This window comes from Clinocottus analis, unplaced genomic scaffold (assembly GCF_023055335.1).
Source record: "Clinocottus analis isolate CAN_PGR_092001 unplaced genomic scaffold, fCliAna1.0.p SCAF_10, whole genome shotgun sequence".
NCBI lineage: Eukaryota > Metazoa > Chordata > Actinopteri > Perciformes > Cottidae > Clinocottus > Clinocottus analis.
In genome coordinates, this window is record NW_027175821.1 from 8727591 (window position 1) to 8743620 (window position 16030).

The 16030-nt window shown below is 42.7% G+C and overlaps 1 protein-coding gene across 2 annotated transcripts in view; it reads right to left on the bottom strand.

Annotated features, from left to right (window-relative positions):
* The window catches only part of LOC137791325 (A disintegrin and metalloproteinase with thrombospondin motifs 2-like), a 109173-nt gene that overhangs the window by 3248 nt on the left and 89895 nt on the right, over positions 1-16030 (bottom strand). Inside the window, exons 5-22 of one of the 2 annotated variants that reach the window (XM_068586155.1) lie at positions 14692-14775; positions 12887-13043; positions 11807-11912; positions 11358-11501; positions 10713-10845; positions 10039-10068; positions 8835-8948; positions 8586-8731; positions 8216-8391; positions 6261-6394; positions 6036-6159; positions 5447-5527; positions 5176-5339; positions 4774-4930; positions 4516-4651; positions 4129-4336; positions 3651-3780; positions 3138-3224 (exon numbers count right to left, since the gene is read on the bottom strand). In XM_068586155.1, coding sequence (XP_068442256.1) covers positions 3138-3224; positions 3651-3780; positions 4129-4336; positions 4516-4651; positions 4774-4930; positions 5176-5339; positions 5447-5527; positions 6036-6159; positions 6261-6394; positions 8216-8391; positions 8586-8731; positions 8835-8948; positions 10039-10068; positions 10713-10845; positions 11358-11501; positions 11807-11912; positions 12887-13043; positions 14692-14775 — 2311 coding nt within the window. The remainder of the gene's footprint in view (positions 1-3137; positions 3225-3650; positions 3781-4128; positions 4337-4515; positions 4652-4773; positions 4931-5175; positions 5340-5446; positions 5528-6035; positions 6160-6260; positions 6395-8215; positions 8392-8585; positions 8732-8834; positions 8949-10038; positions 10069-10712; positions 10846-11357; positions 11502-11806; positions 11913-12886; positions 13044-14691; positions 14776-16030) is intronic. The other variant, XM_068586164.1, reaches the window with a different exon arrangement.

The following is a 16030-nucleotide window of genomic DNA, read 5'->3' on the forward strand; positions in this document are numbered from 1 at the left end:
CTGCGGAGGAGAGAATAGAGAGCTGAGACTGGGTGCAGCCGGCGGTGGAGACTATGAAGAGGTGAGTGTTACGTATAAGACTGCTTGAATAATTCTTTGTATGTGACAGAATGTGCAATGTGCAATATTATGTATGTTAGCATTAGTCTTTGTGTGTATGCTTGTAGATATAAAAAGTACATGCATACGTGATTGTGTGTGTGTGTGTGTGTGTGTGTGTGTGTGTGTGTGTGTGTGTTGGTTCCACACCATGCAGAGTACAGTAAAAAAGCCAGACCATTAGCAGATGATGCAGAAAGGAAGAGGAGAAAAACCCAAACATCAAGAGCAGTCATGAGATTAGTCCAGAGCAACTGAATTGGAAAAAGAAGGGTCGCAACTTGTGTTGTAAAGATAACTCTCAGGTCTGAGTTTTTTAAATCGTAATCCTCTACCACTTGACTAGTAGCCTTTTTGTACCATGCCAGTAAAAATGTTTGACATTTTTTTTGACAAAGTATCTGGCCAGTGAACATTCCTGGTGAGAGAAAGATCACACTTTTCAAAACATTTTTATTGATACAACTTTGCTGTTGAGAATGACAGTAACTGAAACAATGAGATGTAGACCCCCCCTGCTCAATATATAGATATATTCTTTTCTTAAGAAAAATAATTCAACTGTATCGAAAGTTACAAGTTCACAGTCACTTTGGTAAAACACTTCATTACTTGGAAATTAACCAGTCAATCTGTTTATCGATTGGAAAAAAAACATGAAGTACATAAATGATATTTGCTTTTTAAATGAATTACATAATTTCCATGATGATGTAAAAACTGGAATGGCACATTAAGTGTCATATGAAACATTTACAAAACATTAATAAAATTTCCCTGATAAATCAAAGTGCATATAGACGCAGTGCACGTAGTCCATCTGAATGTTTCTTCAACGTTAGCCAAACGTTAGCCAGCCCCACGCAGCAGGCCAGTGAAGCCACAAAACAGTTACCCATAGTATAGAATATTATAGAAGAAGATAACAGTCATGAACATTATTAAATACAGTCAACACCAATGTTATTTACAGTCGCACTGCTAGGTCTGGCTTGGTCTCATACAGTCCAACTCCAGCAGAAGGAAACCTTGGATAGCTCGCTACATAGTCACAACAGAAATAAGTGATCACAAAACAATGACAAGTCTGAAGTGTTTTTTTTTTTCTAGATGCCATATGTGTCGATACCCTAGGCCCTTTGTAAACCCTTCCCAGTAGTCAGACGTTGGTCCAACATCACCTTGGTAGGTTTGATGGTTGGCGGGTGTGAGTTTGTTAAGTTGGTTTGAAGCTGCCTCTATTCCGAGTGAAACTTTGAATGAGTAAAGCCATCTCTTTCACAGATAAATGCCATTACATTCAATCCAAGATAAGGCATTGTTCATGTGGAAAATGTTCATCAACATAAAATGATCATTGGACGCTCTCAAATCAAAGTTTATGAGGTATTTCTGTATCTGATCGCATTGTGTAAAAGCCCGAATGATGAAGCTTCCTTCCTACACACATACACATACACACACACACACACGCACACGCACACGCAGACACACACACACACAAACACACGGACAGACTTTGACTGACAAAACTAGTATATCACATTCAATCACATTTGTTGACTCACTCATCTAAACACAAGACACACATGCACACAGACGCACACACAGGTACACTAACACATTCACACACATGCATACTGGTGATGGATGCAAATGTGCATGACAAAACGGGATCCTATCCTTAAAGAAAACAAGAAGCGACAGTAAACCACTGATCCATCTGAGAGAATGGAGAGGCAACTAACTGACCAAGTCCTGCATAATATAGGTCTAACCCCTTCCCCCCAAAACACTTTACCTTTATTAAATATTCATCTGTATTTATGTAAAATCAATAAAAAAATACACATAACAGTCAAGGATCTAAGCGATCAATAGCAGTCCAAAGGTTTTAGGCAAATAAGCTACAGCTTATTCATGGTAAAACGTTATTAATATTATTGTTACTCATATAGATTTAGATTTATAGGTATATATAAATACAAATATATTTATAGATGTATTTGTTTAAAGTCTGCAAGCACAAATAAGCTGCATTTATTGAACTTTAGTATAACAGTCAAAGAGAGGATGGCTGATGAAGAGGTGAAATGGGAAGCAACCTCAAGCGGTCAGACTACCCTGTTTTTTGTGTGTTTTTTAAAATTAGCCTTTCTTCAAGATCCTTCACAGTTTCCTCCCCCCCCCCAAAATCAGAAGGTTTACTTTTGTCACTTCCTGTCCTGTGCTGAGCTCCTGTCAATCTGAGAATGGAACGTAGAATGAAACGCCATTCTCGTCCTCGAATGGAACCAGGATGTCAGATGAGCACTTTAGCAAAGATGTCCTCATTGTGACAAGATCACATTCACAATAAAGCTTTCATATTTTTTTTTAAATCACTTTTTTTTTCTATATAGATATTTATATACCTTTTCTGTTTATTTTCACACCTGTTTCTCCCCACAATGACAGTGCGCTACAAAAAGAAAAAAGCGCAGCTGCATTTCAGGAGTGGTAACCCATGACAACACACAGCTAGCTCGCGCAAAACATGGCCGCCAAATGCAGAGTGGGTCCCCTCACACATGAACGGCTCCTCGACATGTCTCGGGAGGTGCCCATGAAAACCTGTTTGCCTCGCCACTTCGAATCCTTTTCACATCAAATTTTTTGTTGATCTTTTGAGTTTTCGACTGGCCAGCGGTTACAACACAATGCTCCACAAAGGAGAGAGAGATAGAGAGAGAGAGACAGAGCAAGAGAGAACCAACTAGCACACACAGGAGCCAGAGACCTCCCCCGAGTCAGAGCCGTCTCAGACACACAGAGAGAGAGGCAACATCCCCTCCCCCCACCAAAAGAGAAGCGAAAGCTTTGCCGCTCGCTCACGGGCGTGGGCACAGGCAAGGGCCGTGGGGAAGGTCAGGGGGCCAGCCGGGGCCGGCCCTGCAGAGACAGGAGGACAGAGATGGGCAGGGCCCAGCAGAGGACAAACATGCAGCTGCGGCTGCCGCTGTGGAGGCCAGGCTGGGAACTATAGAGGGAGGTTTTACGTGAGGAGATCTTCGGGTAGTTGGTGTTGGGGCGAGACAGCCACTGGATCAAGATGTTGCCGTTCTTGTTGAGGTCTGATGAGCCCTCTGCAGAGAAGCAACGGGAGAGAGGGATACAACCGGTAAGGTGGGAGGGGAACTCCTTGAATAGTTATTGTGATCACCTTTCCCAGCATCTCTTCTAGGCCTGTTTTTGTTTATGTCTGGAGGAATATCATTTATTACAAGTAATTGCTGAGGATATTGTGACAAAAAGGGCGAGAAAAGTATTTTTGAGCCAGATTATTTGAGGAAAAAACTAAACTCTTCCAAATAAGTTAAGTTAACTTAAGAGTTTGTTTAATATCTATGATTGTCTGACTGCTTGTTCCCATCTTCCTAAACTGTTTATTGTCCTTTCTTTTAGCACAATGTTGGCCAAAACTATGAGAGTAAGGACATTTTTAATAAAGTGGAATTTTTAAGACAATTGAATGACATAATTTGAGTTACTTGAGGCTCCTTAACACTTACTGGGACATGGATTCAGGCGACAGACTCTGATGGTGTCGGGCTTACTGTCCAGACACAGGCCGATGGTGTTGTCCCTGGTGTGGCACAAAGCCTGCCTCTGCTGGGTCCCGTTCCCACATGACACTGAGCACTGGAGAGATGGGACATCCCCAACAAGCACTTTAAAACACACATCACTTGGTATATAAGGACTTAAAATCAGTAGTAGCGCAGTTAATGTACATGATCATCATTACATAATTTCTCTCGGTTTATACATAAGAAGTAATATTGAAGATTACATTAACGGTTTCTCAGAGACTTTTCAACCCTGCCAGGAATACAGTTCTGGGGAAGTCTGATATTTAAACCACTGAGTCTCACAAAAATAACAGCTGTTGGGCTTCAAAACAAACATATCAGTATTAGGGTTAAGTATTTTCCCTGCAAAACCCTAAATGGGCCAAACCTTTGATTCCTGTTTCTCTACGTTCAGTACCTGCGACCACGGTCCAACTCTCCACTGGGTCGGACAGGGGTGTCGGTTGCAGGGCCAGCGAGTCTCGGGCCGGTTGTCGTTGCAGTGTTTATTGTGGATGGAGCGTGTGGTGTTGTCATCTGACGGCTGGACACAGCTGACCGAGCGGATTTGCATCCCTGTCTTTCCACATGTTTTGCTGCAGTTCTGCCACTCTCCTGTCACCCAACTGGAGGACACCACAGAGCAGAGAAAGGGAGGTCTGATGGCATTCAAAATGTCACAATTCTGAAGTAAATGATAATAGAGGAGGAAAGACAAGGCCTGCTGAATGTAGAAGCAGCCTAAAGTTGTCTCAATCACAGTTAAAATTTCTATTCAGTTGGTAACATGTAATACAATGCATACATGGGTGGGGGACAGGGCTTCTGGTGGCAGTCTCTGGTGTCTCCTCTCGGTTTCATGTTGGATTTGTTACAGAAGCTCTTGTGGACCATCTTACTGTCAACTTTTCTTCGGCATCCGTATCGCAGGTACTGCTTCCCTACAGCAAGAGGGAATGAAGGATTTTACAAATGTAAGCACCGGAAACATGAAGACGTTCATTATCGTTGGTCTCGGAGACACAACCGTTTCACAGCAAGTATTTCCTTCGCTCCACTGTACCTCCGCCGCAGGGCTTGGAGCAGTAGGACCATCTCTTCGGAGCCCACTCATAGGCACTGTCCTCTACCAGCATGTTGTTCTGAATGGCAGAGTCACTGTCCATGTTCATCATGTATTTGTATGACAAATTCACATCCTCATCTCCATGCAATTTCATCTACAAAGAGAGAGAAGTGAAGAAACCCAATGAACACTTTTGATAACTGACATATACTGACATATACACACACACACACACACATATATATATATATATATATATATATATATATATATATATATATATATATATACACATATATATATATATATATATATATATATATATATATATATATATATATATATATATATATATATATATATGGATGTATTCACTATTTTCACTATTTAAATGTATACCATGATCAGAATTCCATGTCTGAGAGGGCCAGTGGTCTGAAGTGTCTCCTTGTCATTGTCATTCTCATATTCCCACTCCACGCCCTTTTCTATCATCGAGTGGGATTCTGGGTAATCGTTTTCCCCGTTCAAGAAGAACAGTCCTGATGCCACGTTCTTTACAGCTGTAGATGGGTGAGAATTTCATTGATTATACGATCACCACACCAGTATACAACACAATACTATGTAAACTGTACTATATAGAAAAACAATATTCAATGTCAAATACCTAAAGTGTGTGAGGTTGCTTTAAGCTCTTGGATAAGTAAGTGTCTCGCTCCTCTGGGGATTTCCAGAACTTTGAGGAAACCTGAAATGAAGCAGACAACGGTTTTGTGACGCTGACATCATACAAATGTTACAGTTTCTCGACAAAAGGCCAGCTTTTCAGCTAATCCCATAAAAATATCTTACTCATTTTTTGCCAAATACCCCTGCTCACTAGTTAAAGCCCTTACAGTCTTGACTATTTTAATCCAACGTATTATAAAAGTTGTGTAAAAATTTCACTGCAAGTGTGCGCTGACATCAAAGGCTAGAAAATGTACTAACTAACATTCTCTCATAGAGTGGAGTTTAATGTAACTTGTAGCCCGTGCTTGACTCAGTTGGCACATGAACAAACAATTAACATTGCGGCTAATCTTCCTCTAGAGGGCGATGTTTAGCTGAATATAACTAAACGTGCTGTGCACACTGTAAAAGAACACTGGACAACTATTTGTCCTACTAACCAGCATGATAGACAGCTGCTACATCTGATGTCATGTCTGTGCTATATTGAGATCAGGATTGTCACTGCCAGTGTGTGTGTTCACCTTGTTTCTTGGCAGTACGTGTGATGGTGTCTTTGAAGGTTTTGCAGCTGGAATTGTCTCCTTCACACACTCCACACTTGTCCTCCTGCTTTGAGGAGCCAACCACACCGTCGCAGCCAACTTTCTGTTTATGAGGACATGGAAAGTTGAACACATTCAGATCTGACCACAGCGCAGCAGCTGTCTCGCTCTCTCACACACACACACACACATAACGCCACTCACCTCACACTCCCCACGCACACACACACTGTGCGGGTCCTTGTATGAGCAGCGTGTGCCGTCCAGGACCACTCTCTGCATGAAGACCACGTCTCGGGACTCCTTAGATTGGCAATGCAGGTGGCAGCGTTTGTTAGCTATGAAACAAATGGAAACACACAAACATGACCCAATTGGCACATTCAAGACACATTTTTTATGATTTCATCTTCACAACTAACATGGGATTATTATTATTTTTTTCTGAATGAGCTATTTGTGAGTCAGCGTTGCGCTCTGTCTCATTGTGTTTGTCTGTGTGACTCATAATACAACTACATGAGCCTCCAGAGACAAAAGCTGGCAGTTCATCCCAGTGAGAAGGAACACTTCCACTTTATCACATTTATTACACATGGACATAATCCAGAGACCTTGTTTTATGGTGCATTGACACTAATAAGCAGGTGGCAGACGTGCTACTGTAGAATTATAATATTTAGAGAAAACACACTTTTCTTAGTCTGAAATGAGCAGAGTAGCGGAACTGCGGTGAGCTAACCTGTCTTTATATTTTAGGATCTGCTGTACATGAACTGCCAGTTATTTTTTCTCGCTATTCCTTTCAACATTTCAACATGTATATACATTTTGTGTGGAAAAATAGAAAATGGTAAGCTTAATTTTTAAGAGCGCTTTTCAAGAGGTAATTTCATGTTTTGCACACTGCTCTATGAGGAAGCATCACATCTGTTGTAAAACAGGAGAGTATATTGTTCGTAAGATTTAATAGACAGACCAATGGATAGTGATTGGATGAATCCCTCTAAACAGCTGATTGATCATCCAAACACACAGGGCAACTTCACGTTTTGTGTGTCTGTGCTTCGGAGTATATTACAGTTTATCTGTTGACTCGAGAAAACACCCAAATAGAGATAAAAAAAAAAACCCAACACTGTGTAAAAAGTCTTTAAACAAATACTACAATTTCAGACGCACTCTTTTTCTCTCCTAACACTATCTGAAGCTCGGGAAATGACAGACCATGAATGGAATTCAATTTCACCTCCCCGATCACTGTTTTTTCTCTCCCCCACACACGCACACAGACACACAGACACACATTTGTGCTTGCACACTAACACACACTCACGGAAAAGTAATTTAAGACTCAGAAAGTCTTGCTGGAAAATATGGCATTTAGGAATGATAAGAACGAAAAAAAAAACTATTTAGCAAGGTTTCTCTTAGCGGAGTGTGCGTAGCGTGACCCCCAATTACATAAGGAGACAGCTCGGCACTTAACTCTAGGGCTGCCCTTTAGTTGGATGATAATTTAATACTTATCAGAAAGACAGTGACACCTCCACTTAGAGACAGGGTGGTCTGACAACCACACGCACACACACACACACACACACACGCACGCCAAGATTTAAATCTACTCAATATTGCAAACAGGTTTCAGATATTTAGTAAAGACCTCTCATAGTTTGTTCATGTGCCAACTGATACACTGAAGGAGAAACCGATGTAGGGATAGAGGGTTTGTGAAGTTCAAATGACATCAGGGATTAGGGTGGAAAGAGAGAGAAAAGAGTTCAAAGAAGATTGTTGTTAAAGAGATTTCCAAAGAGATGGCGTGGTTTTATTGGCGGGCGTAGTTGTAGCTTAAAGCTGTACTCAGCATGACAGCCAGATGTCAATGACCATAACAGAACAACACCTATATATATATATATATATATATATATATATATATATATATATATATATATATATATATATATATATATATATATATAAAACACTTTAAAACCTAACCAAGAATGATGTGTGTGCTTCCTCTTTTTGGCTTTCATTTGTATTTACAACTTTGATTGCGCATCATCATGCCATGTTCTGACAGTCTCTTTCTGTGTCTATTTTTCCACCAAACTACTTCATCCCCTTTCCATCTGCTGGTGTGTACTCACGGTCTGTGTGTTCATAAGGCAGCCAGTGGTGCTTGTTGCTGTGGATTTCAAAGCGGGGGTCCCAAGCATGGCATTGTTCCTCTCGCGGGTCACTGTAGATATCCTCGCACTCGTTGGTGTTGCACATCTGGAACTGGTGAGTCGCCCCCATGCAGGTACGGCCCCCGTTGGCTGGTCTGAGAGGGTTCCAGGGCACGGGGTGCATTATCATTAAAAACACGTGCTGGAAATTATACATTTAACATTTGCAAAAATTATCTTGATCTGTGTTGATAGAGCAAATTATCACCAGCTGAATGGAGCACAACTGAGCACAGAATGAAAACTTGCAACATCACACACACACACACTAGGTAACACAGTTTCATACCTCGGATTGTCACAGTCGCGTGTGCGAAAGTGTACTCCTCCACCGCAGGTGTGGGAGCACTGGCCAAACTCACTCCACGTCCCCCAGTTTCCATCTTGCTTTATGATGTCAGGTGTCAACCAGATGCAGTGACCTTTAAAGCAGTGCTGCAATAGGAAAATAATGCAATAGACACAGTTGCTATTTGGATACACTATGTCATCAAATCAGGTTTTTCAACAGAATATATGTTAAATGGTGTAAAAATACCTTTCCGTTCCCGCACATGGTGCCATCAATGGGCGGCCCTTTCTTGGTCTTGCAGAAGAAGGGATTGTCTGGGTGGCTACACCACAGCTGCTTACATGGGTCAAACGTGCGATACTGCAGGGGACAGAGAGAGAGACTCCTTCTTACAATTAAAAGTCCTATTACACAGCACTCTCACTGGGCAACAGTCTTGCCTTCAATAATACAACTCAACCATCATGAGACCGCTGGAATGAGACTAAACACTGAAAATTAAAATAGAGACGAGAAGAGAAATATCACTACAACAATAACCACAACAGTATTATACCCAACAATAACAACATCAACCCTGCACTTTGCCACTGCACTGTACACTACGCTCCACTGAGAAACACACAGCCATTCATGCAAACTAAACCAAAGGATGAGAGAGAGCTCGTGGTTTAATTAGGTCACAAGGGAGGTCAGAGGGCAGAAGGTTGAAAGGCCAAAGGTGAGGTCTCATTGACCTCTAGAATGCCCCTAGACAAAGATCAAGGACCAAATTCTTCTCCTTTTCTGATATCAACCATTGATATGGATACCACCGAACTGACCCGTAGTCCGGTGTCTGAGGGGCCGTACCCTCCTCCCTCCTTTCCACAGACTTTCATACCCACCATGACCCCCGCGGACCTTTGCAGGTCAGAGTAACAATCAATGGCTAGACTGCGGTAGGTAATAACGAATGACATCAGACTGGAGGATCCTAAAAGCTGAAGTGAAACATGGAAAAACAGCCTCTGTTCTGGCTCAACCCTTTCCCCTTGGATGGGAAAGACATCTTTCCAACCTTTTCCACTCGTTTATAGTCATGAGTGTTCCAATATAATGAGGCTCTTCCTGCCAGCGCTGCCGTGAGTTAACACAGAGATTCGCTGGAAACGAGTCAGGATATGGTGCGGTTCAACTATTGAACCGCACCATAGTTACTGAACCAGTATAGTCACAGTGTTTGTAGGCTTTTTATTGCCACTGTCTCTGGAAATAAGCGTTTTAGAATCCTGCAGACTAACGTCCGAAATATGACGATGGGTAGAACAGAGAAACGAAGTACAGTAAAAAACAAAAAAGTAAGGAGCAACATTACAAACAATTACGACTTCTGAGGACAAATAGAAAAAGAAAATCTGAGAAAACAAATGACGGGCCACATGTCTTCGGGGAGGTGGGGTTACCTTACCTGCGTTCCTGACTGGCCCGCCTTTTGTAGCTGAGGGGAATGGGTTTGACAAGAGAATAGAGGGTAATCTAGCAATGTGTGCAAAGCCCCTGAAGAAACCCTTTGTCAATCAAGCAACAGTGTGCCACAGTGGCTTCACAGTCAAAGAGTGGGTGTGAATGACAGCGGGGAGGTTAGATGCCTGGAGAGATGCTGAAGCTCGGTGTACTGTTTGTGACAGGCACATGAAAAAGCACTGTGGTTATGTGTTGTGTTCAACTGCATATATCTTTAAATCATATCTAATATTAACAGAAAAAAACAACTATTTATATAGCTATAAAAACAATGACCTGCTTTTTAAGCAAGATGTCAATCCCACCAGTGGCCGGGAGAAGAAAGCCAGGGCATCAGAAGAATGTAAATAGCTGCGTATGTGCGACTCTTTCATTACAATGTAGATCAGAGATAGATGACGAAAGAGCTGCGTTCACAAGGAAAACCTTTAGAGCTCCAGAGTTCCCATACAAATGGAACTTCACAGTGAAATTCAGCAAATTCTGAATAAACTGAACGGACTGAGCTTCCTCTCAGGAGGTGAAGTGACTGTTGTGGATGTTACCGTCACAATGTTAGTGTTAATAAAACTCTGGCTGTGTTAGTAAAGGGGCCGCGACACAACAGGGATCTCTTACCGCGGTGCACAATGTGTAGCCCACACCGAAGTCAAAGCGACACTGTTCATTCATGGAGTAGTGCAAACCAGGAAGCTGAGGCAGGGACGGCCAGTTGTGGTCAAAGGGGTCATCACGGAGACAGTCATAGGATCTGAAACAGGAGCCAATACGTTGAATTTTATTTTCTTCCAGTTATTATATGTGTCATCCTGCAATATTAACGGTTGGGGCTGCAACTAACAACTATTTTCATTTTGGATGATCAACAGCTACTCGGTTTATGTCTTATACACTTACTATTGAAACCCCTGTGTGTTTACGAGGCAGTATCTATGGTGAATCAGCCTTCAGAAACGACTAATTTACCGTAAAAAAGTCCTTAAAATATAGATCAGGGTATTTCAATGAAACCATACTATGTGGGACCACCATACCAGACCATTTTATGCAGTAATACTCGTACACTTTGTAATAAAACAACAAAATCCCAGAAAATATCAATGAGATGCAAACTCACTCTTAATTATTTATGAAAGTGTCAACCTTTAAAATGCTATGTAATGACATTCTATGAGGTGGTGTGTGTCGGTACGTGTGTGTGCGTGTGCGTGTGCGTGTGCGTGTGTGTGTGTGTGTGTGTGTGAGAGAGAGTTTGTGTCTCACTGAAGGTAGCGTCCCAGCTCTTGCATGCTACATCTGGACCAATGAAAACGGTGGAAGGCAGCTTGCACCAGCGGAGCCATGATGCTGCCCATGTGCACCTCGTCTCCACAGCGGTTCCCCTGGCCGTCGTGCTCCATCCCCAACCTAAAAGAGAGAGAGAGAGAGAGAGAGAAAGAGAGAGAGAGGGAGAGAGAGACAGACAGAGAGAGGGAGAGAGGAAGGGAAGGGAAAGGAGATTAAGCAGCGGAGACAGATTGGGAACATGTGGGAGGAGAAGGAGAACAAGTGAGGGGAGGGAGGAAGAAGCAATTCTCTCATCAGATATTGACTGAGTAGCCGATGGAGCAACACTGTAACGAATCAATACGGTCACATGAGCGACTGCTTTGTTGTCTTTTGTTGCACCGTGAGAGCAGGCTTGAGGACTTCATTATAGCAAATGCACTTACACGTGTCCGGTCTCGTGTGCCACCACAAAGGCGGAGGAGAAACCGTCCTCATGGTTTAAAGTGCAGCTCCTTACCGGATGGCACATGCCCGTCACCGGGGCGTAACCTAGAAAACCAGGAAGAGAGACCCTCTGGTCAAGATTTGTAGACTTATTGTGTTGAACTGAAAGCTTGAAAAAAAAAAACTGAACTGAAGAATTTAACTTAACTTATTTGATCTTCTTAAAGTAAAGTTTTATTGAAATACATTTCATTGTGTCATTATTCACATATGCATAATGGAAAAGGAGCAAGACAAAAAACACAGTGTACTACTTCTTTAAATCAAGAAAGGAAGATAGGTATATGTTCCATACCTGCCAAAACACACATCAGTGACAAACCCAATCAAAATATCACATTTCGATTGTCAAAATATTCGATTTGTATCGATTTTTTTAAAGGAAATAATATTTGTGTAATACTTTAAGTCATTCTCTCTACAACTCTTTACTTGAACTCCATAAATCTGCTTAAATGATTCATTCAATGCATTCATTCATCTGTGAGATGAAACCGATTTGAGTTAACTATACTTGCATTTTTACCTTCCATTTCTGATTTGGATTGCCAAAAATAGGCCAAATATTTACTACTTACACATAGCCAAGCACACACACAAATGTGTGCATGTTTGTGTGTCTAATCCTAACTCTAAACCGTCGCCTTCCACCCCTTCATATGCCAATTTCCAACTCCCTGTGTGCTTGTCTGTCCTGCACTGCCTTTAATTGTGGGACTGTGGCTGGCCCTGCTCTGCCTATTGATTTTCTGCTGCTGAAGGCTGAGCCCAAGGGCAGCTGAAGGGCTTCTGAATAGCTAGGCCAATGCCTTTAGAGGCCTCTCCCCTGGGCCTGCCTGTTAGCCTGCACTCTGCTGCACAGAAAACCACCGAACCCACAGTGCACTATGCAGCTTCAAGAGGCGAAGGCAGGAAGAGGGGAGTTTTCTGTGTGTACTCATGAGTTCAAAGTACTCAAGAGGGTGGGCATGCTGTTTCGATGTATGCACTATACAATAATCAGAAAGAGTTTAGAATACCCTGCATGCCCGTGGGGCCAAATTCCTGGCGTGTGAGGAAGATGGCGTGATCGTGATACTCGGCGTCCCCCGTGTCCTGCTTCTGCTGCAGGAAAGCCCAGCGACACACGTTCTCCAGACTCTGAGATGGGTTCCCCAGTTCAATCAAACTCATGGACTGGAATAAGGGAAAGAGAGAAGAGAAAGTAACGACTCTACAAAAACAGGGAACTAAACCTGCTTCTTGTTTCAGGTCTACGATAACATTATATTCAGCCCTGTAGGGGGCAGTGTCACAATGTTATATGTTGTCAGCACATCTTGCAAATTGCTGAGGTGTACAACACACACTCACTCCAAGGGATCCACAGTACTCACACAATAATGCTTCTATAATTTCAATAATGAATAAGAAACTGAACACAGAGATGCCTATAAATGAGCTATGCACTAACAGTCAAAAACATGTCCAATTATAGAATATTTACCTATAATTAAATGAACCGACACCCACACAAGCACCCAGATACCAGCAATGTCTTCCATTCACCTTCACCTCTCATTCTCTTCCTCATTAGGATCTCTGCTGCCTCTCTTTTCTTCCTGCATTCTGCTCCACAACTCTTTCCATGTCTCTCTTTCACTGCTTTCATTTTACCTCACTTTTTGCATTTCCTCACTCACTTGCAATGCACAGCTGAATCAAACAGGGAAGAGTGTGTGTGTATTGTGAGTGTGCTGCAGTGTAGACATATGGCCTGCCTCTGCACAGACACCCCGCAGACCGAGTAGCTACATGCGTCTGTGCTTTGTCATGTTCATCAGGTGCTTCTGTGTGTTTCAGTGTGTTTTTATGTTTAGAGATGTATCTGGAATGGTGTGTGTGTGTTTGTGTGTGTGTGTGCGCGTGCGTGTGTGTGTATGTGTGGGTGCGCCTGCATTCAGGGTCACATAGCCAATCTGCAGGCTGTCTGGGTGCAGCTCTGTTGCCACGGTAATTGGGGATGATGGACAGCCAGAGCTTTGGCTGAAGCTGCGTAGGGGCTGGCCCAGAATGACCAATGTAGGAGTGTGTGTGTGTGTGTGTGCGTGTGTGTGTGTGTGCGTGTGTGTGTGTGTGTGTGTGTGTTTCCAGGGCTCCACTGGGTTGGTCGACATGTAGGGAGGAGAGGAAGAGATAAGGCTACAGCAGCATAAATGTATCACAGAGCACCTATCCAGCAATAATATCTCTCCTGCGGGGTAATCCCAGCCCTTCCCTATTCCTGCCATCTCTTGCTTTATCTATGTTTTCCCCGCTCTTCCACCCCACTCTCTTCTTCTCTTTGGCACAGACAGGAAGATAGAGTTACAGTCAAGAAGAAAAAAGGATGCTACCCCCATCGTCCGGTCTCTCTGTTTATGAATGAGGGAGGGCTATCATTGATTGTTTATCTTTGCCTGGACTTCCTATGATTTTGTGCAGCAGCCTACTGGGAGGAAGGCCGATTGCATAACGGGCAGAGTTTCTGTGTGCTTTGGTGCTGAACTGTGAAGGCGTGCGACTTGAAAACACTCCCCTGGGATGCAGCATGCTTTTAGTTCCTCTTTTGCTCAGTCCACTAGAATAACAGGCTCCGGGCATCAGTGCGTGCTGATGATTGTGCGTGTGTGTTTGTTTATGAGTTTGTGTGTGCTTGTATGTATGTACGACTTGGCTGTGCTCACTGTAAGTAGACTTGAAGCGATTGGATCCTATCAAAGATAGTGCCGATAGAGAGACAAGGCATCCACTTTTCAAGAACTGCATCACAGGCAAAGTTTGAATACAAGTCCTCAGGTCTTACCTTGCCGTAGCCCAGCATGATAATCCTCACCAGCACCACGTTGATCTTTGCTCCCAAAGACTGGTCATGGTAGATCTCATTCACCTGGAGTCCCACAGAAAAACACAAGAGGGACCACGAGTCTCAGCAGAAGAAATAGAACAATAGCACAAATAATATTTAGAGGGTTTGGAAGTTGTATCTAGCTATATTAATGGTTGATACTGTAATTACCGAAATAATGCTTACAGATCAGTTGTCAGCCATGAATTAGGACAACTTTTGAGTTACTGGGTTGTAAAACATAGTAATCAACCAATTAATGCACATTTAAGTAATCCTCCCTCATTCTCTGAACCACTAGGTCTACTGGTATAAATGTTAGTAACATAAACAGAAGTTTTTATAATAATCCATTCATTCCAAACAACTCCCTGTAAATAAAAAAATACAACTTCTAAAAGGCTTAAAACCTATTTATAATCACTACTTAACAAGTAATACATCCAGTAGTACAATTTAAACCTGGTGTAAAGCGTGCAAGTATCTGACTAAAGTATCCCACCAGCAACACGGTGATATGAGAGACTAGAAGTGAAGAGAAAGGCCCCAAAAGAAAGAAAAGGAAGTTGAGGAGAGGGCAATGAACTCGGTTTCCCATGAGCACTGAGATGAAGGAAGAAAGATGCAAAGGAAGGAAAGAGCCTAATGCAAGGAAACAAGGTAATGTATGACAAGGGAGATGCAGAGAGCATTATACTGGCGAAACACACACACACAGACACAAAGAAAGAGAGAGAGGGAGAGAGAGACAGGGGTAAATTGGCGCTGGAGTTGAGGCCTGCTGTCCTCAGTGACTGTGTGCGGTGCCTAATGAGGCAAAGGGATGTAAAAACAGACAGCCGTAATGAGATGGCTGATGTACACGCTGTGGAGAAAGAGGAACACACAGACTGTACAAACACACACACACACACACACACGAAGAATGGAAGTGCAGACACACCCAGCCAGCGAGAGAAAGGTAGAGAGTTGAGGAATGCTACGAATAGAGACAAGAGGCAGAGCGAGAGAGACACGAAGCTGAGCAGAGAGGGGCGAGGGAGCACAGAGGCAGAGGGAGGAAAGAGACAGCGCTGAGGAGGGAGAGGAAACCATGGCTTCTTAGAAAACAAATGTACCGTAGAGCTGTGTGTTTTTTTTTGAGACGAGCGGACTCATTTGGAATAACTTAATCTCCCTACACACAAATGTCCAAACCAAGGTTGTGACAAAGCGTTACATGACTGAAAACACCAGAAGACTTCAGAACTTCTCCTCCACACCAGCCATGTGTTGCTTCTTAGTCAATGAGCTCGTC